The sequence below is a fragment of the Nyctibius grandis genome, chromosome 2 (genome assembly GCF_013368605.1).
Source record: "Nyctibius grandis isolate bNycGra1 chromosome 2, bNycGra1.pri, whole genome shotgun sequence".
NCBI classification, from domain to species: domain Eukaryota; kingdom Metazoa; phylum Chordata; class Aves; order Nyctibiiformes; family Nyctibiidae; genus Nyctibius; species Nyctibius grandis.
In genome coordinates, this window is record NC_090659.1 from 67973550 (window position 1) to 67999151 (window position 25602).

The window sequence follows — 25602 nt, forward strand, 5'->3', positions numbered from 1 at the left end:
CTGAATTGCATTCATTTCCAGTTGTTGCATTCTGTCGTACTTTTAAATGCTGAACACTACACACAATGAATTATGTAACGATAAAAAAAAAGCTGTATTGAGTTAAGAGATTTCTTTAACCTCATACTTATGGCCAGGAAACATCCTGAGGGCTCCCAAAAGAACTTCAGTTTTGAGGATCAGTGTGGAAGTTTCTGACAGCAGTTTGTCCTGTGGTTTCGTTTCTGTATGTTTTTCTTTAAAAGCAGATGTGCACAGTTCTTTACAGATGTGTGATGATGAAAGATACAGAGGTGCTTATCCTTCCTACAAAACTACATCTTACGTATGATGGATAGGTTGCCAGGATGCATAGATTGCCGGGAGCTTTCTGAACATCTTCTGGTTCTGTCTTCCTACACTCTATGTGGTAGTAGGTTACCCCCTTTAAGTTTACCTTAAGATCTCCAGGACTAAAGGCCACAGTGTGCCTTGAGCTGTTTCTGTGCTGGATTTCAAACTAACTGTTAAAATAGCCACCACTTATCCAAAGAAAATGTCAGTGTAAATTCAAAACTAACACTCAGATTGGAAGAAAACATTTTTTTTTTTATTCAGGCTATTCTTTGCACTGTAGTGTACAAAGTTTTTTTTTTTCAAATAAACAATGGATTGACTGGTACTCTAATATTAATATAATCAGGTAAAACTGACAACAACAAAATAATAGATTTAGCCTGAAGAAATTAGACGCATAAATGCCTCTAACACTTCCCTTTTCCACTGGGAAATAGGCAAGTATAAAAGGTGTTGTGACAAGATCCAAAAAGAACATAGCAATCTGATAGGGTAAATTGCAAACAAGACAAGAGGCTACCAGTGTTGGGTATGGAATTGACAGGAGGAGTTTGTCATGTAATACAGGTTTGATTTCTGGCATAGTGAAAAGGGAGAGTTAGGCACTGGTGGCCACATCTATATGGGTGAGAACTGGGTCAGACTTGCTCTAACCTAATTCCCTGTTCCATCAACACTGAAGACCATAGAGCTAAAAGAAGATGGTGGTTGAGCTGAGAAGCTTTTCCTTTTATGTTTCCATGGCTCCTAGGCCTCAGCTGGTTTGAGTTCATGCAGCTTAAATGCCACTGACCAAAGCTGGTCAATTATTGCATTCCCCAGACAGAGAAGACTAAGTGCTTAGATCCATATGCATTCACTTCTTTTAGGTCATGTCTGAAAAACAGGGTTCATAACAGCTGCCTTGGTGTGCCATAACATGACAGTGAGTGGCGGTACTGTTGAGCCAGCAAATTGCCGAAGAATGCAGTTTGTAATTTCTTTCTTTCTTGTACTTAAATGCTGAAGGTTACTTTTGTGAAATTCATATCCATATCTTTGGTAGCTCAGGCTTCCCTCTACCAACTGGATGCATAAAATCTCCATTTGAAATAGAACAATTAGATCAGTGTCTTCTGTTGTGGAGAGAACCGCTGATGCATACAGAGCACTTACTCAGGAAATGCGAATTAAGTGTATTAGCCCTGCTTAGCTTTGTCAGCTTGCCAGATATTGCCTTATACACATTCACTTTTGGATCCATGCATAATGCCAACATATGGACGTGAATAAAAGAATCATGGGATGAAAAGTACAAAAGGCAAGTGTAGATGCAATTCTGTTACTTGGCAATACTGAAGATCACGTAAGCGGGGGTAAAGTGGGGAGTCTGTTCATGCTTCCTGAATAAATCCAGTAATTTCTCCAGTTGTGCATTCATGCACAATTGATAAACCTTCTGAAATGAAAGAACAGAAGGCAAACTTGCACAGTACCAGGAATGACCCGAACACGAAAACATCTCTGACAGTTTTAAAAGCAAAATCATTTTCAAGAATGGAGAAGTTGTTTGCAGGCTAAAACTTGCTCAGGTGTTGGGGAAAGGCAAAACCTTGCATGCCAGCTGCCAAAGGATGGCAAACTGTTATGAAGGACATGCAGGCATTTCTTGTATTAAAATTCCCTCTCTGTACACTCAGTTTCTGCTCTTGGCCATGTAATGGTGACAGATGTGTATAGCTGAGGTTAACTAAATCCTCCTAATCTTATTTAAAGCTCTACTTTTCCACTGTTTTGTCTGGTACATTGTTTTCACTAAAGAAATGAATTCTTCCTAAGGGCTTTAAAAAAAAAGGAGAAGGAGGAAAGGAAGAAAAGAAGAAAGATCAATGATAGCCTTAGACACGTGGACTGAACAAAAGTGACATTTTTCTCTTCAGAAAAGATTATGGGAAAAACTTGGCAAACTTGTGGCATAAAAAACTCCCATAAGAAGCAGACACTGGAGGATGGGGATAAGTTTAAAATTTTACAGATGACCAGAACTGTTATTTTCCTGACAAGGAAATGCTTCATTTTGTTTTCCTATGTTCATACATTCTTTTCTTTGTTTGAGATATATTTTGAAATGCAAGACTTAAGCAATGAAGCCAACTGTCACTGACCTCTGAATAACTGAGAACTGAACGTAGATCCACATTGTTGATTTCAGACTTAATTATTTTAAAGTCTCAAAGAAATTGACTTTTTCAATGTGTTGCTGATGACTTTGTTGACTCTAACACTTAAGCAGATATGCATTTAAATTCCAGTTAGTATTCCTGATGAGTTTTAGGTAAATCAGATATTTCCTTGACTAATGTTTTCTGTAGAAACCTGAAGGCAGAAGAACCTATTAGTTTTTGTGCTTCTGGCTCACATGAGAAATAAAGTGAATTGCTTTTATCAAATCGTGATTGGAAAACAGTGCTTCCATAGGCTGCCTTCAAAACACGATGAAGACAATCTGTAAAAAAGAGTCATTCTAAAAAGTCAGCATGTTGCAAGATGATACAGATCTGCTTGCATTGCTTAACCTTCAGACTTTTTAATCTCCTTCGTATTTCCATTTGATTCTTCTGAATTTTCTTTTAGTCTCCTGTGCTAAAACAGCAAAAACGTAAAACCTGCTGTAAGATTAATTACAGAGAAGGTCTAAATCTAGCAGGGTCAGCAAGCTCCTAGGTGAGCTTTGCTTCTTCACCATTATTTTTATCATGACTTGGCTGTGTATCATGACATGCATTAGGACACATCCTTTGTTCTAGGAATTCCTCTGAAAAAGTTCTACATTTTCTCTTTACATAGCTTCTGCAGATGCCATATCAACATCCTTCATAGGTGGGAAATACAACTGGTATGAAAACTGTAAAGTACTGTGTGTAAAATGTTCTTTTTTGGCAATCCTAAATAAAACCTTGACTTGAATAATTATTTTTCTAATGTGTCATGACAGAGTTTAATGACATTGTTAAACTAAAATACTTCCATTTTGATTCTCAATATACAGGTTGAAGTTTCATGTAAAGCTGAACTAAAGGGTATTTTCTGTGCCATAGGCATTTAAAAAAAAAAGCACAAACGGAGCAAAAGCACTGTAATCAGTGTGTCAGAAGATCTTTGATTATGAATGATACAAAGAATCCAGGAAGACTGGAATACTGCAAAATTTGAGCTGTGAAGTAGTACATAGTAAGTAATAAACAAGGTTGGTAGACCCACTTAAGGAATACTGAGCAAGACTGAATGTCTTACTGAGCAGTATGACTCAGTTAAACTCAGGTTATTAAGGTCAACACAAAGCTAGCTTAATGAAATTTAAGGACCTAAGAAATGGAGAGGCCAGACTGGATTATATCTGACAATTCTAATAGATAGGACATGGACCACAGCTTTTGCAGACCTCCTACCTCCGTTTTCCTTTTGTTGGAGTTGCTGTTTCATTTTAGACCTTTTCTCCTGAGCTGCTCTTCTTGGACATCTGATGTTCCAGTGAACACAAAGTGGAAAATAGATCACTTCACCTGAAGTAAATCTGGGACTTCTGGAAGGACTCTGTTTTATTTTCCCATGAAATGCCTGCAAATTAACTAGATTGGTTTATGTTGCTTTTCTTTCCAAGAAAGGAGGAAAGATTTCCTGCATAGCTGGAGAACCTCAGTTCAAAGGATACTTCCTACAAAGCACTCCAGTGAAATACCATTCAGTCTTGCTTCTATGCCATGGACATCTCTGAGCCCTGAAATCCCTGTGACTGGATAATCCCTGGACTCCCTGCCTGAGGAGCACCAAGGGACAGGAAGAGGAAACAAGAATGTGGCCCATTCATGGCATAGTATGATCCAGTTCTTGGAAAAACATATTAATTCAATCAAAACTCAAAGAACGAATGACTGAAAAAATCTGAAAACAACAGACAGAACCAATCATAAAAGCTATGCTTGCTCAGCTAGGCTGTTCCTAAACTAGCAATTTGAACCAAGGGTTAAAGTTTAGTGAAAACCATAGTCCTTTTTAGATGTCCTTTCCCTCTGTGTCTTTAACAAGCCCAATCTCTTCAGTCAATGAAGTTAAAATATACAGGACACGTAGCTCTTTATGTGTCACACCCCACAAATCACATTTTGCAGCATTAAAGTACTATTCGTTTTGGCTTTTAATTACCAGACTTATCAGCATGTCATATTCCCTCCCCCACCCCGCAATAATTACATTCTGAATCAGTGTGACATTCAATATTGACCTTTATTTATGGCTCTCACAAACTGTCGAATGTTTATTTATAAACCATGAAAAACAGAGTTTGTAAGAATATTGATTCAGTGTATTAGAAAAGCAGTGGCCTGGCATTCTGTGAGTAGAAGTAATCAGGGGCAATTACTAGAGACTGCTTTTCACTACTAATCTTGGGTTTAACCTTGTAATTGTATTACTGAATTTGTTTCACTTTGCCCATATATCACCAGACTCCTAATAAGAGGTCTGATATTAACATAATTTAATAATATTCAGAGGAAGAATGGTTTTAATTCGTTTAAGAAGAAGGAGACATATAGTCAATGCCATACAGTGCAAAAAGTATTGTAAGAGCCTTTTTTATTTTGCAATAAATGATAATTAATATTTAAATGCATTAATGAAAGAAGTTCTTAGTGGCTGGGTCACAAATCTTTGATGTTTATGCCACTAACAAAATCACTGACTGCTCCTAATGATGCCTCTGAGCTAAGCTTCACTTTACTCCTGGTATAAAAACTACTTTGGTTGCCAGTAGCATGAATTTGCAAGTGCGAAAGGCAAAGTCAAACTAAGATCAATTCTTCCTGGCCTTATCCCAGTATGTAACGGGAAGAAAGTGGCCAAATTCAGAAAATAAACAAACCACAAAATAACCAAACTTAGAGAAAAGCAAAACTAGCAAACTATAACCAAAACCCCAGATCTATGCAAATAGGAGCACTCTGCATTCACTTGCTGTTCCTAGTGAGCCAGATTCAGTGCAAGAGCCAATGAAGATGTAACTGTCTGACTGGGATTAAATCAGAGCTCTGAGCAGCAGTGGGGAAATGACAGCTGGCTAACGACTGTGCTTTTGGAAAGCACTGACCAGTCATACTTCGTTATTTGTTTTTTTTTCCTACTAAATTCATATGTTCTCCATGTGAATTTAGCCAGGTTAAAACATGAAATCAGCACAAGTCAGGCTTGAGAAGTTATGCTCATGAAACATAAAAAAATGTGGGTTTTTTTCCTCCTGTTTTCTATAACTTTCAATGAAAAGTATATGGAAAGAAAAAGTTTCCAGGCGAAAGTTTCTTTGGGTGGAATGCTATCCTGATAGGACAACACCCTGTTAGGGAAACAGTATTGCCTGTATCAACTACTACGGTATTTTTGGCAAATTTGCATCCAGTTTGGGATTTAGACTATTTTTTGAAATACCCTCAGATTCAGTCTCAATCTTTTCTTGGAAACTGGTTCTGTTTTCTACATGCTGTGTTTGGTCCAGAACATTTTCTTATTTAATGAAAAAAATTCTCCAGTACATCAAGCTTTATAATTATTGTAATTCAGTCATAAATATATTTGGGAAAAGTATTTCAGGAATCATAAGCTCCTGGGAAGTCATAAAGACCCTCCCTTTTTTTAATTTTAATGGCTTTATCCTCCCCATTTTTTTTCTGCCTACATTTTCCACCACTCAGTGACAGTTCAAGGAGAGTATTATGATCACTGAGAATATGTCGTTTAGAGTCAGAGAGAATAACTTAGTATTGTTTTATTGAAAAGTATCCACAGCTCAGACACAGTAAAAGATGAACATGAAAAATATGCATACATCTTTTCTATCACATTACTGGAAATCACAGCTGGCAGCAACTTCAGAAATAATTTCAGTAGTTTCTCCAGTTTAACATTAAATACTAATTCGCAGCTGGTCAGGAAGGTTTGTTCTTTTTGTTTGTTTGTTTCTTTGTTTCTCCAGGAGTAAGTTAAGAAAAAGAAAATGCATTTAAAAACATTGACATTTAAATATGCTATATTTTTATGGGGGAAAGGAAAAGAATAGCACACTTTTTTCCACCAAATGGTAACAAAGTAGAAAAGCGTATTGCACAGGTTTTTAGGATCTGACAAATTAGTAGAAAAATAGGTGGTAAAAAATTTTACTCATTATTTCTGAGCCTGTAGCTCAGAAAGTCCATAAACATCTACTAGCTATAGCTTAAGAAAGTATACTAGGTGAGAAGCTCTGCTCCTGTACTGACCTTTAAACTACTAGGCGTTGAGGTAAAAATCAACTAAACAGACCTTTGCTGTGCCCAAAATGCCAGTTCTTATGTTATATATTGAATATTATATATTGAAACTGCATCAGGGGAAGTTCAGAGTAGACATTAGGAAAAGGTTCTTCACTGAAAGGGTGATTGATCACTGGAACAGGCTCCCCAGGGAAGTGGTCACAGCACCAAGCCTGTCAGAGTTCAAGGAGCATCTGGACTATGCTCTTAGTCGTATGGTTTAGTTCTAGGTAGTCCTGCAAGGAGTGGGGAGTTGGACTTGATGATCCTTATGGGTCCCTTCCAACTTGAGATATTCTATGATTCTATGATTCTTCCATATTAATGAATAAACAGTTTTCATTTTTCTCACTTTGAGAAATACTGTAATTACATTTGTTCGTACGCATATGCAGCTTTACAAAGCATATATAGAATTTAGTGATCTGAAGTCTGCTCAAGCCCATGGAAATACACTGTATTGAATGGGGATTTAACGAGCCCTTAGCAAACACAGACTGACAAATTTTTAATGCATTAGTATAAGAAATAAAAATATTTTAAAATCTCTGAAAATTAAAAAGTGCAACTGGACTTTGAGATTATGAAAACACTGCTCAAGTAAAACTGCACAACTTCAGATAGATGGAACCAACTATGTCTGCTCACAATTGAAATATAATATTAGAAAAAATTACAAAAAAAAGATATGTCCTAACTGCCCTCCCTCCCCATTTATCTAAATGGGATTTGTCTAAATTATAACATCACTGACATAAGCAAATAGCAAAATACTATTGTAAGGGTAAAATGTTTGCGATACGTGTTGCTTATTTTCAGAGTGCTTGAGTGCGTACATCATTGGAAAAACAGAGGAGTATAGCTCTTTTGCAAGTAATACACTGACTACATTGTTTTCAGTCAGTACCAACATTACCCCCTCTCTGAAATCTTCAGAAAGGATGTATCCCTGACATTAGATAGGAAACAAATCCTTCTGAGTGTGTGACCCACCAACTCCTTTACAGAAATGGGCCAGAAGAGGCTGAGAAAGTAAATTAAAGGTCCAAAGGAGATGCTGTTTACCAACTTTCTCACTAATAAATCTCTTTCTCGAGGTGTTTAATGTGTAGACTCAACTTTTTTCTATGTGAGTGGCCTTTGACAGTGGCAGTTCAGTGACATAATGGGTCTACAAACAGGAGGCAAAAAATCTTTTTTATCTCGTGATGTTGCAGCTAGGAAATCCTCCCCTGTTTCCAGACTCTGCAGACAATGGACAAAGATTTCTGTAAAAGAACTGCAACAGTTCTTCTTTTCATTTTCTCTTTTTCTCTTTTCTCTTAACTTACCCAGATGTGGCATTCCTATCACAGAATCTCTCAATAGTAGAGTACAATGAAAATGAAATCCATGCTGCATCTGGATGACTTCCAAAACAGAAAAAAAAAATATTTACCTGCCTCTTTTTTTGGTTGCAAAGTTACGTGCTAACTCTAAGGAATGGCTGCAGTCTTTTAAAATGATGTTTAAAGAAAAGGATTTGTCATTTTCTACAGTTGATAGACCAGCATAAAATTCCACAGTTATGATATGATCACAAAAGCTTGGATCTCAAAGTAATCACAGACTTTCCACAGGATATTTATTACTCTTGAACATTTGATGTCACTTGGGGTTCTTCGCATCTGCCTTACCAGGCTGCATATGACACAAAGTCCCTAAAACCAGCAATTGTCTACCGTTTGCTGTGGGTATGAATATAGCCACTGAGATTTTAATACCAAAGTCAGTCTTGCAATCAAAGGACATTCTACATTTAAGTAAAAATGCTCATTTCATTAATCTTTTAATAGGATCATAGGATAATTTGAGTTGGAAGGGTGCTCAGGAGATCTCCAGTCCAACTCTTCTCAAAGCAGGGTCAGCTCTGAACTCAGACTAGCATTATCTGGTCATCTCAAAGGGCTTTGTACAATCAGGACCTTCATGGATGGAGCCAGTGGCAACTGATCCACCGCTTGAGCATGCTTACAGTAAAATTTTTCCTTATACCCAGTCTGAAGTGGCCCTTGTTTCAACTCATGCCCATCATATCTCACCATGCCCAACTGTGAAGAGCTTTGCTGAATCTCCTTGATGACCCCTCTACAGGCACCAGGAGCTACTGATAGGTGCCCCTGAAGTCACCTCTTCTTCAGGCTGAACAAACCCCACTCCCACAGCCTCTCCTCACAGGTCTAGTAGTCCAGTCCTGACCATGCTGGTGGCCTCCACTGAACTTGCTTCAGTTTGCCAATGTCTTTCTTGTATGGGAAGGCACCAAAACTGAACATAGTATTCTAGATGTAGTTTAACAGAGTATCGCTATTTATGTATATATAAAGTGAAGAACCTGTACTGTATCTTGCACCAACTACTTTTAAAGATTTGAAAGTGTTTAAAGAAAAAAACAGAAGCATTACTAAGCTATTGTTATAATCTCGAAGTGACACTAAAAAAAGGCTCATTTTATGATTACAGAGCTAGCAGTTCTCATTATAGGACCATAGGATCATTTAGTGATCTTGTGATAAGCCCTATTCTTGAAAGGGCTTATGTGTCCAAAACCCAGCAGGCAAGATGAAAACATTTCCTGGGTATGTAAGAGGGGAGACACCTGCACATTGTGTACAGTCATGTACATACACAGGGGAAGTGACATCTCAGCAGACAATTCATACCTTAATCTGTTCAGGATTCACAAATTACACATCTATTACACAAATTACACAGCTTACTCCTTACAGTCTGATCCCGTCGATGCAGCAAGACCTAATGCCTACTGACAACAGTGACATCAGAGCTCAGCACTGTTACTTAAAACCTGACCCACGAGGACATCACTGCCCTTCAGAGGAAATCTGGGTCTGCAGATATATGCATTCTACACACTCAGAGGCTAAACAGCCATATCTGTCCTCAACTAGACTAGGTGGGCTGGGATTTCATGCTGATGCCCTGCCACTGTTCAGAAGAACTGCAAGAATTGACAGTGCCAGAAAAAAAAGGGAAGGCAACCCTGTAGCCCAGGAACGTACTTGGGAGGAAGAGAGCTTGGTTCAGCTGGGTAACCAGGATCATGTATTTCATTCACTGACTTTTAAGTACAAAATGACTCTTTCCTCCCATGCAGTCTCCCAGGCATAAAATCAGGCTCTCACTTGTTGACTACCTCTCCAGCTTCATGGGTTCTGAATTTGTAATTGCAAAATATCACATCATACAGGATAAAAAAAGTTTAGAAGCCTCATCTTGTTGAGCCCTTGAATTGCAGTCTTCTGTACAATATACCAGCTCTACCTCACCTTCTGGCTGTGATTTAAATGAAGCAAGAGAGCCAGTCCTTTTGATGAAGAGGAATGACTTAGGCTTGTAAATGCAGGAAAGCATTGCAAGGGGCAAGTGTCAAAATCGTGCATGTACTTATTGTCCAGAAGTGAGTATCTGTGCATGTCATAGCGAATCTCACTAGAGCACTTCAGAATTCAGAATATAGTTAAGGTCCAAATACAGTACAGACTAGGACTGTGAAATAGTCAGACCACAGAACAAGTATCTAGTAGGAACAGCAATTCAGAAAAACATACCTGAGTTTAAAACACTGTGTAAGAGCAAGTCAGTCAGGCACATTTCTGGTACCCAGATGGGTTATTTTTGTGTCTATTTTTTTTTCTTACACAGCTTTAATTACGTGAAGCCCTCAAGGATTATAACTGTCCTAAATATTTGCATAGATAAATAATTAAAACTAAAATAAATGTGAGTCAAACCATCCTGTGGGAAAGCTCAAGCTCCAGAGGTGTCACTATTCGTCTATTTTCTCATCAAAAACATGACTAGTCATTTCTAACAAAAATCCATCACCCAGTTGCATGATGAATGAATGTTGTGAGGGCTGTACTGCCCTAATCAACAGCAGCATAAATTTGCTTGAAACGTTTAAATTCTGATCATGATCATTGTCTTTTATATACATAGCTGGCTTTGAACTCCTAATGGCAATCACTACCATGCTATAACATTGATGTATATTGGTATTTCATTGTGTCCGAAGCACAGATAAATGCTTTCCAGTCAGTATTGCCTTAATATCTCCAGAAGGAATAAAAACAACTGTTACCCCTATTTATAAGCTTAGGATGGGTATATCAGTAGACATAAAAAACAACCAACCAAACAACCCCCCCTGTATTAAAAAACACAATCAGATTTCAATTGTCTAGTAAATTTGAAACAAATTCAAGCTTAAAACCCCCAATTTAGATTACCTTGGATACTCTGTTTGCAACCTCTCTGCCTACTGTCAGCCCCTGAACAAAGGTCCGTGCAGCAATGAACGCTCTAGTCACTTGAACCTTCAGCTTCCTGGGTACATCTCCAAATGGCTTCAGCTGGTCTGTGTACTTGCTTACACACTCCAAGTAGTCCTCAGTGAAATGGTACTGGGGGTTTATGAGCTGGAACATCCGCTCCAGCAGCCGAGCCCAGAAATCGTTCAGCATTTCCTCCAAGTTCACGTTGCCTCCTGTGTAATACCGCTTCAGCTCTGTGAAGAGGTCCTGGAACACCTCTGAGTTCTGCATGTACAGCATGCCATACGTCCGGACAAACATGTTGTTTAAGGATCTTTCCGCATTCTCCAGAAGTTCTCGGAAAAATTCTGCAGGGAAAACAATCAGGGGTTAACGGATGTATTAGTAAGGCACCAAAGGTTTTCTGATTTCATTCCTATGTTACCATTAGTAAAGTTTGTCCTAATATGTTGTTACCACAGCACTTTACTAGTGAAATTCATCTATCTGGATAGGAAATAGTTTTATTTAGAGGTAAAGCAAAATAGAGTATAACCTGAATTCCCCAACAAGGTAGAAAGATGTAGAACCTATATCACTCAACACGAAAAACCCATTTAAAAGCACTTCAGTGAGGGTACTTCTTCATGTACTATTTGAACATAGCAATCCTCGTCCCTTGCAATACCCTCCATATCCAGTATACTAAATCTTCTAAGCTAAATGTAAAATCATTAATATGATGATTTAACTGAAAACTTAATGATTCTAGAATAGCTAGATAATGCTAAGTTCCATTTGGCTGAAGTTCTTATAATATAGAAGAAAACCATGGAAATAAATCTGAAAACTTATTTGCAAATATTCTTGAGAACTTGAAAGAGAAGACCTGAGTGGAAATGAGCAGAATCCCTCTTAAAAGTATTACGCGTTTAGGTAATACTAAGAAAATGTTAGTATTTTCAATACTTTGCTACTCTACTGAAGAACAGTACTAGAACCCTCCACATGCTACAGCCAGCCTACTAATTCCAGTTTATCCTAGTTGTTGGTTTTGGAACAGCAGACCTTATGTTTTTTTTTGAAAGGATTTCAGAATTTATTGCTTCTGTGCCTTTTATGTACCCAGGCCCAAAAAATAACCTATTTCTAAATTTTGGCTTGTGGAATTTATTCTTACTGGAAACCAAGCCCATGGGATACAGTGGAAATATGTAATCATCTCTTCCGTTAAGATCCTTTAACTGCCATACGGTGCTTAGATTTTCCCAAGAAATTCACTCAGCATGTACAGTAGTTCTTTAAACACATCTGACAAAAGCAGGCATAGTTTCGCCTGGTATTTAGAAGATCCCATCTTCCTATAGGGTCTGCTTGTCAACCTTCTTAAGCCTCCTTTGGAAAACAGTTCAATGACTGCTGTGGCCTGCAAATGGGGCACTGCAGACAGTAAGGCACAGATGGCAAGGCCTTTGGCAGAACACATATATTTGCTGCGATTAAATGATTTGCACTGATGCAGGAGTCATCATGCAGCCAACTGTAGGATACCAGATTCTAAATATGTGGTCATTGCCCATAGACACATCTGTGTGTGCTAACTGCAGGGACGTTCTGACTTCTTACAGTCTTGGCTAATGCTATACTGTGAACGCCCCTTTAACATAGGGCTCTGCTGTGGCTACAGTGACTCATAAAAATGCAGAACCACTGCAATGCTAATGACAGGATGGCAACTAAGACTATGTAAGAAAAAATCTACGCTAAATTTGAGGATTTGCAACTGTGATCAGCTGAAAGCAGAATCCACCAAACACTGTGGACCAGTCTACAAGGACTCAGTAAGAAAAGAGCCTCTTCTTTTTGGCAGAAATTGTGAAGAGCTGCAGTGTTTGATCTCCCAGATAACTGCAAAGGGTTTATTATGAAAATGTACACGCAGAACATTGATAACACACTTGCTATATCAAAGATTTATTAAAGGCAAAATATACTCTAATAAATGTATAAACGTCCAGACTGTCATTAAAACCACAGCTCTTCATATGGAACAAATTCCATCTGGAAAAGAATATGCTTTTGCCAAACAGTTCATGTAGGGAAAAGCAAAAAAAACCCAACCCATAAAACCCACAACCAAAGAGAAACCCTTGTTACTCTTTGTTGACAAACAGAATAACTTGAGGCCCACAATATACAGTCTTCTCTGTTGGTTTTCCAAATTATCCATGAATTCTGACAAAGCTGTTTTAGAGAAAAGCAAAACAAAGCTGTTTTTCACCCCTAACCCTGACCTGGTAGTATCCTTGACGTCTGAATCATCCTGATTACAATTTTATACGTTCAGCATTTCTTCTTCTAAGAAATAATGCATACTGCCTGTACTGCTGAATACATGTAGCTCTCTAGTCACACAATCTGGAAGGCAAAAAGATGGCAGAGAAGTTGGGGCTCAAATTAAAATTTTTTTTAAGGTTGAAGCCAGGCTTTCATATCAGTGCAACTGAACGACAGCTGGGAAAGACAATCACAAAAGCAGTGAATCCAGACCCCTCGACTTCCCTCCCATAAGGTTCTGTATGCCAGGGGGCTGTGAGCAATTCACATGCTGGCTCCTCCCAATCCATAGCTATACTGGGAATCCCACTAGTTATCTTAGAAGACCATGCCATTGCATAATTCAGAAACAGCAAAGCATAACCGACTTTGCTGACAGCTCCTGTTGCCTGAGAGAGCCTATTATTTCTTTGTGCGGGGGTATTATTTAGCAATCTCACAGGCTGCTGGAAGCCAACCAAACTTTTCAGGGAGGGGTAGACATTTATTCAGTGCTTGTACAGCATCTAGCACAATATGTGGTCCATGCTGGTCACAATCTTTATTTATACTATGATACAAACATTATCAGTAACTCCACAAGCTTAAATTCCATGCTATTTCAAATGTGACACCATACATATGCATTCTGTAGGAAAGCTAATATCCTCTAAATAGCAGTACATTTATTTAATTTTTAGTCTTCTCATAGGTCTCCAGTCTTTGAGAGTTATTGCTTAGAGTAAGTTATTATGCCATTAAAAAGTTAGACCATTAGTCTTCTGTACACTTTGATACAAAAGACAGTTAGTTTGAGTTATCTGCATCAGTAACTCCATGCAGGATCAGGATAATTAAGCAGCAACAACTACAAAACTGGATACCTTTTTAGTTCCAGAGAGAAAGAGATCTCCCCTGTTGTACTAATTAGAAAAATTCTCAATCAACTCCTGTCCAGCAAAAAGAATGCTGCTGTGAATGATCACTTGTTTTTTTTAGTCTGCAGATCTTCCATATATCAAGAAGGTAGTCTGCCTTGCCATGCTTATGTACAGGAACTGTGTCCTGGCATAACTGGGCATTTGTCCAGTTACATCAAGAGAAACTGTACTAGCTTCTGCAAAGGTTGACTTTTTCCCTGGTCTTCACATTAATTTAAAGATTTTATGTTCATTGCAAAGATGATATTTCATCAACTTGCAGGTAGTTTTTGAAAAATAATGTAATAATTCAGCTCACAGTAAAAGAATGAAGAGGAGACAGACATTAGTCATGTTGCTTAATGTGCTTCTGGAAGACACTCAAGTACTAGGGTGGGAGAGCAGAATGTACATAAGACAGAGCCACGCAGTGTTTTAAAAAATATATCTTGTGAAATTTTTTGCTGCCAAAATAGGCTGTCATGAGCGGTGTTAACACTGGAAATAATTTTTCCTAATTTTAAGTAGTGATTCATTTAAATGACAGAAGATGTCCTGGGTATGTCTTATGTTGCAAGCATGTTTTTATACAGCTTTCATTTATTAGCCAGAGTGTCTCAGGAAGCCCATTCAGTTCAGCTTATGAGGTAGTTGGAAAGGATAAGGTAGGTCTAAGGCACACTGAGATACTGAAAAGAGGGTGAGAAGGTTGCTATTTCAAACCATTACATGCTCTATATAGGCTTAAATGGTGGGTTTCCAGTCAACAGATAACACTTAAGCTGGTTTTCATTTTTAAACATTATTTGTAAATTTAGGATGCAAGATTGATAACAACAGTCTCTGCAAATGAAGTCTGAACTGTTTTTAAATGTTTTGTCTATGATAAGACAACTCAGTTACAAAGTGAAAGGACACAAATGCATTGCTAGTCTCTTACTGAATGGTAGGTACCGCTCTCGGATTAAGAATAGGGTCTTGTTAGCTCTCACACTACCTTGTCAACTGAAAGATGACTTTCTCACTTTATTTTAACATAGGTAATCTAGTGTCATAATGCAATTCAACCTGGGAGCTAGCCTAATTCCAAAGCGATGACTAGTTGTCAGTGTATGTCGGTGGATCAGGATTGGGAATAATATTGCAGCATGACATGATGTAATAACTGCCTTCAACAAAATACAATCACAACCATCTAGAGGAAATTATTAGATAAACAAAGCTGTATTATGTTGGAGCTGATGTTCTATGATCATTCCCAGACTGATAATTTCCCTTTTGTTTTCTTTTCCGTCTGTAATTTAAGCAAAACCAACATCTGGCTGCAGGACAAGATGCGAAGCTAGAAACAGTTTGTTGTTCGATTTGCAAAGCCAGAAAGATATGCATGAGCTTTAAGAGCAGAAAGACCAAAAGAAAATTTCATTTAATTACCATATATTCTGCTCAGTTTTCCTTTTTAGCAGAACTTGAGATCTGAATGTGGTACTATGGTGCATCTGATACACAGGACATGCAGTCTCACTGCTATCTGAGAAAAAGCAGCACAGCTGCACAGAGCTCTTCAGAGGTTCTGGACAGGGACATATGTCTGATTTTACCTCAGCCTTTATGCAAAACACTGCTCAGGGTGGCATGCTGATCTCATCCATCCAAAATATACAGGCAGTTCCCCATTACAGTGGTGTTCTCCTGCTTGTGGGCATTGATTTTCAAAGAGCTCTGAGGATTTAGACATACAAATTCTATTGACCTACCATCTACGATGAAGATGTCCATGCATCTACACCCTATGTGGAGTTTAGGTACTTAACTTCAATTTACATCTTTGAACTTCCGAGTCCTGATAAGGCTAATGGTAAGAAGGATATCAACATTCATGTAAGCTGACTACGTTTTTGGACAGAAAGGTTCTCTGGGGGTTCTTTAGGTACAGACACTTACATTCATGACATACACCAATGGCAGCCTTTTTTTTTTTTGTCACTGCCCTATTTTTGTCTTTCTTTGTTCATGAAGTCATTCATGAAAAAAATGTTTTGGTGAACTCTTCATCCTTTTTCAGGATTCTTGCAAAGGTTTTTTCTTTCTCTTTCTTTTTTTTTTTAAAGATATTCCACAATGGTATCAATTAGTGAAAGTTGTGATTTATCTGAAGGAAATTCAAGTTAAATTAACCTCTGTGGTTTCTATGCTTTTTCATTTTCCAACTGTTCTTTTAGGTTTCCAGAGACTTTCTTCTAACAATAACTAATCTTACAAAACAAAAAGATCTCATTTTCTCCCAATTGAGAAGAAAGTGCTGTAAGGACAATACTTACACCAGAGTGATATTTTTTTTTTCCTATTTTTGACATTACATTTGTATTTATATTCAAGTGTGAACAAATCATATGCATAAGGCTACCAATGCATTGGTATTACTTTTTAGTGAGCCTGAATAACTAATTTTAAAATTCCCTTATAGCTTTGACCTTTAGAAACACTCAACAGTCACAACTGGAAAACGAATTTCAGCTCCCATTAGGAACAACAAAAACTGCAGTGTGATGAGGTCTGTTGAAAATTGCTCTCCTTTTTAAACTCATTTTTAATATATACACGTTGCATTTAAAGCTAAGAAATACAAGTCAGATAATTAAATGTGTCCTATAATTACAAATTCTAGGTGATTTTTGTTTTGGGCAAAATCACCTATAGGTAAAATGATTTAGCTGTTAATGGATCTACATAGCTTTCTAGAATGTCCTATACCTGTAAATATCATGACATTATGAAATCTTTTCAATGCTACTAAATTTTTTAGAAGCCAGTGCAGTCTCAAAGGTTGTGAGTAAAGATGAGGGTCTCTCTCCCCTCTTTAATCCCTCCATTTCTCAGACTACTGCAAAACTTGATAATAGAAGATAATTCACTGTGATCTTCCCTGTCTCCTGTCTAGAGTCCATTACTTCTTCCCCCTTATGGGTCAGGCTGTTGCAAGGAAGGAGACTCAGGGGAAGGGGAGACCACTGAGGCTCCGTCCTCACCCACTCCTCACTGTGGAGCATGCAAACAGCACTGTCCTGCGCTAAAATGAGGGACATGACAATGGGGAGGAAACACAAACACATCTATCATGGGCTGAGATGGACAGGTTAGATCAGGTGCAGGCAAATAGAAAAAAAGCTAGGCTGATATTTATCACAATGTGAACCTAATCCAACAAAGAATTTAAGGCATTATTTAACACTAGTGTACAAAGATTTTATTGTACAAATGAACATTAATATAGAGTTAAAGTATCTGACATCTACTCAGAGCTGATTACATGCATTGATAAAGGTCTATAAGACTTTATTCTCCAACACTGAAGTTGATGAGAAAATTATCAACTTCAGGGGATGCAGGTGCAACATTTATATGCTAAACTTACTGTTTCTTCTCTGTAAAAGGTCATTTATTAATACTTGAGTACATCTAAAAGGGAGACTTGATCCTGCTGTTGATTCTATACAGACAATCCTGCAACTGGGTGAAACACATCACTTATATTAACACATATTTTTGAAAATTTTACTACTCTCTAGAATGCCAGTTCATATTCTGTTGCACCTGGTACTTTACACTGATGTTGTATCCTTGATATTAGAAATATGAAACCTGAAATTCCCAAGATCCCCTCACAGAATTCATTGAATTTATAGTAATAACCAAGAAAGAAAATTCTAGGAATAAAACCAAACCAATAAGATAGCTTTACACATAATTTATATACACTAATAACTGTGCCTGAAAGTTCTACTTTCATTATCAAGTGGAATATGCCCAAGTGAAGTACTCATAAAATGTAAGCAAAATGTTACATGGCATCAGAAGGCGACATTCTAAAATATTTATGAATGGGCATTTAAACGCTTACAGCAGTAGTACTGTCATGAATATCCATGACCAAAGAGAGACATGTAGAATTTCATGGATATCTGTGAATTTCAGAATGATGAAGTTTACATTGTATGTTCATAAAAATGCACAAAGCCTCATGAAATTCATGAGTCACTACAGTTCTTCTGAAAAACACTTAAAGCTTTCATGAAAATGATATTAACAATATATAAACTACGGGACCCAGCTCAACAATTGTTTTAAAATATAGAGACTGTTCTGTTTTTCCCTAGGCACCAGTAAAGGCTATTAAATATCCAGTTCAATAGTTAAGGAGATTCGCTACCTAACATTTTGTATGAAAATTCTTTGCCATGCCTATAATCTACAACAATCTTTTAAACTTATTAAAAATTTGTTGTCTTTTAATACAGGGAAGTGTAAGGTGGACCAGAAGACACAGAGGAAAATTAACATCAAATTGCCTTGCTACAAGCCAGATAAAACTGATTTAAGCCAGAATAATTTGTATGTTCTGTCTGAAGAAGAAAAAAAAAGTAAGCAATTTTTTTGACAAGCAGGTCCCAAAACAGAGGCGGTTATTTGCTATCATTAGATGCAGTCCTGCGGTGTTCAGAGGTCAGGTGTTGTGCTGGGGAGGAATGTGGCACTGAAGTCACTGCACACTTTCATGCCTATTCTCAGAGTAGACAGCTTGAATTGACTAAGGGCAGGAGTCATTCGTCTGGAAGGATACTCTGGCTGGCCAGAGGAAAACAATGAAATCTTCATTGACTTTTATTTACAATGTGGTAATTAACCACAACCTGACAGCAGCGACACTTTGGAACTGGGCTTTGGAGGCAGAAATCTCAACCTGGATTTAGGCACATATGGGACTGAGGAGGGCTGCTTCACCTCTTTTAGAATAGTGTCTTTTTTTGTTTCTTCCTCCCATTTTAAACAAAATAGACTACTGTGAAGAGCTGCTGTTGAGGAGTTTGAAAACTGGTTCTTGGGCCCTATTCAGCTTCAAGAAGGGGGTGTTTTCTGAAGCATATTCTGGATCACATCCATTTGGAGAAGTACCCAGCAGGAAGTGCAGCTCCTGAATCCCAGCGTGGAAACAGCTCAGACCGGGTGCATCACGATACGTTTAAAATAAGAACTGCAGCTACTTTCACATCACACCTGCAAGTGCAGAGAGCTAAGACATATTTGCACAGTCATATTTATTTAATGTAACTGCTGTAAATCCATTGCAGTTTTCCTTTCCATCTCATTTCACCTTCCTTTCTCTCTGAAACAAGCTCATTTTATTATTTATAAAGAAATCAGTATATTACATCAAAAAAACCTCTAAGATGTGAGACATGAGACAGATACTACGGCAATAAATGAAAAGACTTCTATTTGAGCTAATTGGCAGAAGCATGCTGTAAGAGCAGTTTGAAGTTTGACTTCCTATTGAAATTATTATACACATAAAATCAATTTTGTATATAAGTCTGCAGTTTAAGAGGTAGTGAAGTCATGTTGATGGTTTTTCCAGACACCTCTGAATGCAACTAATAACTTCTGTTATGGTTTAGCACCACTAACAAAAAAGATAAAACTACCTCCAACATAATTTACTTATTTTTGAGCTTATCCAATTTCCCTACATTCATACTCAAAGGAACCCCATGCACCATTAAGGCAAAGAAGTATTAAATCCAGGCTGGTTTCCCAGTTGTTTCTTGACTATTTGGACACTGCGTGCAGTACTATTTGTTACTGTAATGATACAGAGATATGATTGAATTTGTTGCTTGTAAATTGAGCTACACAGTCAAACTTCACTGAGGCGGCAAACTTTCTTTTTATTGGTGACATTAAACTAAGTTAACTTAAATGTCAGGAAGTCAACTTAAATGTTCTCAGTTTGTTAGAGGGATGAAATTTTTTTTCTAAGGTAATAGTAGGAAAGTTAAGGAGCAACAGTGGTCTCAGAGATCAGATTTGGGCAATCAGTGACTTAAAACAAGGCCATGCATAAAATAATAGATTAAGGATAAGGTTAAGGATTAAAGTTAAAGATAATACAGTTGTCTTCAAAGAAGGTACAAATGTAGGAAAAGATCTATTACTTTTGAAGAAAACAGTCTTTCAGATACTGGATCTGCATTCATGTGCTGGTAGAAAGACCTTGGGTCCCCTGCGGGGCTTTGTGAAGTCAATAAACTTTCCTACCTGGATATTTCAAAGATCAGGGATTAAAAAACAAAGTTTTTATTTGAGTAGCTTTAAAGTCAACACAAATCTTCACCAGCAGACACCAGTTCACTGGATCAGGATGCTGCATGATCGATTTTTATCTGACCTACTTCCTCAATAGAAACCTTTTTTTCTCCTAAGAGTGTGTCTACTGCAAAAGTTTTCCAGTCAGAAGGAAAGTTAGATATAAGATACGTTACAATGACCTGAAAACGATCTTTGCAAGATTGGTATATATTTGGGGCTACATTAGATTTCAAACAGGAGACAGCCCAGTGGAGGGCTACAAATATGATTAGAGGACTGGAGCATCTCTCTTATGAGGAGAGGCTGAGAGAGCTGGGTCTATTTAGCCTGGAGAAGAGAAGACTGAGAGGGGATCTTATCAATGCTTACAAATAGCTTAAGGATGGGTGTCAAGAGGATGGGGTTAGACTGTTCTCAGTGGTGCCCAGAGACACAACAAGAGGCAATGGGCACAAACTGAAACACGGGATGTTCCATCTAAATATGAGGAAAAACTTTACTTTGAGAGTGCCAGAGCACTGGAACAGGCTGCCCAGGGAGGTTGTGGTCTCCTTCTCTGGAGATATTCAAAACCTGCCTGGACGCAACACTGTGCACCGTGCTCTAGGGGAACCTGCTTTGGCAGGGGGTTGGACTAGATGATCTCCAGAGGTCCCTTCCAACCCCAACCATTTGTGATTCTGTGAATCTACTTTTTCTTTAGTTGAACTACACAGGAGTGGCCTTAAAACTCCTAGGACAAATTTATTTGGGTAATTGTTCCCATTTATTAGCTGCTGTATTGCATATGATGTTTCCATCTAAACAGACATGTCATGTAGTGATACCGAAGTTTTGTGCTTCTGTGCTGGTCTGCTGATTAGGTGCTGAATTTATTGAACATATTGACAAGAATATTTTAATGAACCCACAAGCTGTTGACTCTCTAAGCAAACAACAGCTTTGATTCCTTCCTATGGTCCTGAAATGAAATGAAATGGTGTGGCTCAGTAAGAGCTAGGAGATCTAGAACTTATTTCTGGATTTTTGTATGGGTTTTTTGTTTGTCTGTTTGTTGGGGATTTATTTGTGCGAAGTCACTGGACTTCCAGGCCTTCTGCCATTTACTGCTTCTTCCATCTTCTCTCCAATCTTGAGACCCATTTTTCTGCCCTCCTTACTATACAGTCTTCATCACTCTCTCTCAGACGGATGTAATTCCTCTCATCACATGCTTTTTATCTGACAGGTTGATGGGGGAATGTAGGCATAGGCCATGTTTTCCTCATCGGTGTCCAATGCTTCCCCCTGAGCCTAGTGGAGTGGAGATTCTGGGTCACTTTTGGTGGCAGTGTCTTTTCATTCAGTGCCTAAAATTAGTGCTAGACACTATTTCCTTGTGTAATATTCTGGTATTTCTCCAGCTTTTTTGGCCATAACATTAATGTTGTGTTAGGTTTGAGCTGAAACTTCCACTAACTGTTCTTCTCATTAAATCTTGCCAGCTGAGTGTGACAGCCCTTTGATAAGGGGTTTGAGGAACAAGCTGAAAAGCTGATCAGTCTTATTGAGGAGCAGGTGGTGAAGGGTCCAGGGTGACCCATGTTGACTAGAGGCCTTATATTTGTTTTCCTGCACTATACTACTGCAGAAACATTAAAATATGGGAGGATAAACAAGTGCAAACGAGGCAGTACATGTGAATCAGGAAAGCAAAAGCTAGAGAGCACAAAAATAGTCAGAGAGAAGATAGAAAAACAGGGAAATGGCAACATAATAAAAAGGAGAAAGTGATACGAGTAACACTTCAGTTTTCTAGAGGTTCCTCAGATACAGTCTATCAATAACACTAAAACCATCTCCTGTGAATACATGGGCAGAACAAGAGTCCTGAAAACGGTGTAACTTGGCAAGCGCAGGAGGACCTGCAGTCCAGGCTACACACTGCTTCACTTCAGATACGCAACCGAGGAACCTCGTCGTGAAGCCTTGCTCCAGCTCTGCCTTCATGTTCGCCACTGGGAGAGAAAGAATGATTTAGATCAGAAGTCTGGCTTGGGCCCTAAAATGGGGGCTCCCCTTCACAGCCCACAGGAGCCTGTCTCTTCATATCAACCCCATTGGATCAGTGCTAATGTTTTCATTTAATACACATGTAAGTATATGTATCATTGCTTGATAAGGCAAATTCAGGTCTTCCACTACTGTGTTATCTGAAAGACTAATGTTTTTAGTAGTCGGGTGTGATAGGGAAGTAAAACAAATACTTATTGTAAAAGATTATTCTAGTCTTTTTTATTCAGTAACTTCTTTATTTATGTTTTCAAATCCATATATATTCAGTTATTTGTGAGAAACATTCAGACATATGACACAATAAAGGGCAGATATCTCAGTACAGCTGGAAAAAATAGGGATTTCTTTGAAAAGGACACAAGAGAGAACACATCGTCTAGTTTTTAATTGAGACAACATACTTCCTTGAATGAGGACCTAAATAATTGTGAGAAGACTTTCAAACTCACACTAAAACAGTAATAACTTTTGAAAAATGGAAACATCAGGTATGTTACATATTAGGTGACACTAATTACACTGCTCCTTTTCCATAATAAGAAACTTCTTAAGTACATTATAATTTTATGCAGCCTAGACGGCCTTATGCTTTAAGTGCTTCTGCATTTACGAACCGTATAATTAAAAATGTGTTCCCAATAGCTGACTTTTATATTAGGGTTCAGCATTAAATTACATTGCTTATTCAACTCATTACCTAGAAAATATTCCCCACTTTCACTGAAGAAGCATTATTTTATTAGTCACACGTTCCTCTCTTGTAAGGACCACATGTTCACTCAGACTTGCCCATAATGTGTGTATATATAATACGTTTCAATTGAAATTTTAATGTTTAATGTCACAATAATTGCAATAGGTGCCATACAACCTACCTAATATGTATTTAGTCATTAAGCACTTCAATTAGTGTTACACACTCATGTAGAGTTTATAGTGTTAGTCCCTTAATGCAGTAAAAGTTAAAGTAGCTGAAAATGTAACTGCAGAGGGTATTGAAAAATCTTTTTTGTTGATTACACAGAAACAGCAGATTTGTGTCTGTAATCAAAGAGTTGTACAGAAATATTTCATAACACCATAAATACCACAGATTTTGTTGTTATTACTTCCTGTTGTTGCTTTAAAATTGGCCTCCTCTAAACATTTTTACTTATTCCGAGGAGCCATCAAACTTTGTACAATCTGTCATAGTCTTTGATTTAATCTGATTTAGCTGAAAGTCATGTTTTCTTATACTTCGAGCACCAGTATAATCTATTACAAATTGGAATTTATTTTGGCATTGTTTTACTTTGGTGTTTTGTTTTGTTTTTTTTTTCCGATTGTGTGATTACACTGCAGGTACTACCTAAGAACTAAACAGGTTCCTACTTTGCATATAATCATTTCTACTGCTTTAACATACCTCTGCCTCTGGAAAATCTCAGACCTACCCTCCATTTCTTTTGCCTTTGTGATTTTATGAAGTTTGACAGCAAATAAAAAATTCAGTCTCATGTTATTTTGCTGCTGGCTGATATATTGGCATCAGGTCCAAAGGGCCTCTTGTTATCCTTCAAAGCCAAATGGTGAGATCATAAATACATGGTCTGCTCTGGATGGATAGAAAAGCCAGAGGCACAAACCCAGACCCACCACGAGGAACTAAAGGATTGGAAAAATATACACATTTTAATCCTTTAGATTACTCCTATATTCTTGAAGCAATGAATAGGGCTGGAGCTGTCATTGCCACAGAATAACGAAGAACTTAATCATATTTCTGTTTTTAAAATGAGAAGTAAGGTCACTGCTGTTATTAACTTAATCATATATATAATTCAGAGCATAATATAAAATTTAGAAAGTTCAGGCAAACAAGGACATGGAAAAATGATGCCTGTTCACTAAAGCTTTTTTCAAAAAGTCAGGTAAACTTTAAAAAGACATAACACTTGAGAAATGATTTTTACCTGAGGTAGGAGAGGGAGAACTCCTGAATTAATAAAAGCAGAGCATTATTTTTTAACAATACAGAATCTGCATTCTTCTCTTCTGTCTATGCATATCAGGTGGACTTTAACCTGGTCATGAGTCCTGGATTTTTTTCTTTTATTATTTTCTCATTTATTCCTTCTGTCTTAGCTTTTTCTTGATAGATATACTGAGAAAGTGATTAGCATTTCAGCCTCGTAGGCAGCCATTTCAGTCTGCTAATCTGTGACATGAAATAAAAGGATGGGAATAAGGTAACATTGCTTTGCTTGGATTATTGTTAAAAAGTTTAGACCTTTGCTGACATTCTGCTCCTTTGATTTCTGCTATTCTGACCTGAAATATATGTGGTCTATATTGTGAACCTGCTTTCCTGAGCGTCTGTTTACCCAATCTTTCTTTGAACTGCTGATGGTAATGAATCTCCTTCCTCCAGCCCCAAGTGCTGTATTCAGTTATCATCAAACACAGGCACCAACTAGAGCTCTAATCTTGCTCTGATGGATGGAATACTAACCTCTCACAAGATTAGAGACACAAGGTGCTCTAGAGATAATACAATTCAAATAGGTTTATTTCAAAGGGCAACTCAATCTCGATTTTGTTCATGGGTCACTTGGCAGACCATTTGCCAATGTAGTTTTTTGTGTCCTTCTGTGTCTGGCTTCTGTGCAGTGCTCCAACTACTGCAAATTAAGTGGGCCCCAGCAGGCAGAGTTCGGCAAGGGTCTAGCTTCAGTGAAAACAGCAAGATACTCATTCAGCACGGAGCTGGCAACTTTGCTAAAAGTGCATCTTAGGTGGGTGGTGCTTGGACTGTGGAAAAGTTTTTCTGAGCATTTTCAGGAAAGCATAGAAATGACAATAATGATAAGCATCTTGAACGCTTTGAATTTTAAACTCCTGTTTGATCATGGAGCAAAAATCTTGCTAGCATCATGACAGCCAACTGTGCAATATATGCAGTAGCTGTAAATTAAGAGATTTGTAGCTCATGAGAGACCATTTTTAATGTGCTTGTCAAGCACAACTATGCAAAACTGTTTACAAATCAAATATTTCAGTCAGGTATCTGCAGGCATGAAGATAAGGCTCTTACAGGTGCTGAAAGAAGATTCCTATGGATGACAGTTTCGGTGTTTGGTGTTACGTACATCAATTAGGATCCTATGCAGATAAAATAGGTAAAATCTCCTGCAACCTCTAAGGCTGTAGCTT

The 25602-nt window shown here is 37.8% G+C and overlaps 1 protein-coding gene across 1 annotated transcript in view; it reads right to left on the minus strand.

Moving 5' to 3' along the window:
• Positions 1 to 25602, minus strand: part of GPC6 (glypican 6) — an 857177-nt gene that overhangs the window by 381084 nt on the left and 450491 nt on the right. The window contains exon 3 of the mRNA XM_068425473.1: positions 10946 to 11337. Coding sequence (XP_068281574.1) covers positions 10946 to 11337 — 392 coding nt within the window. The remainder of the gene's footprint in view (positions 1 to 10945; positions 11338 to 25602) is intronic.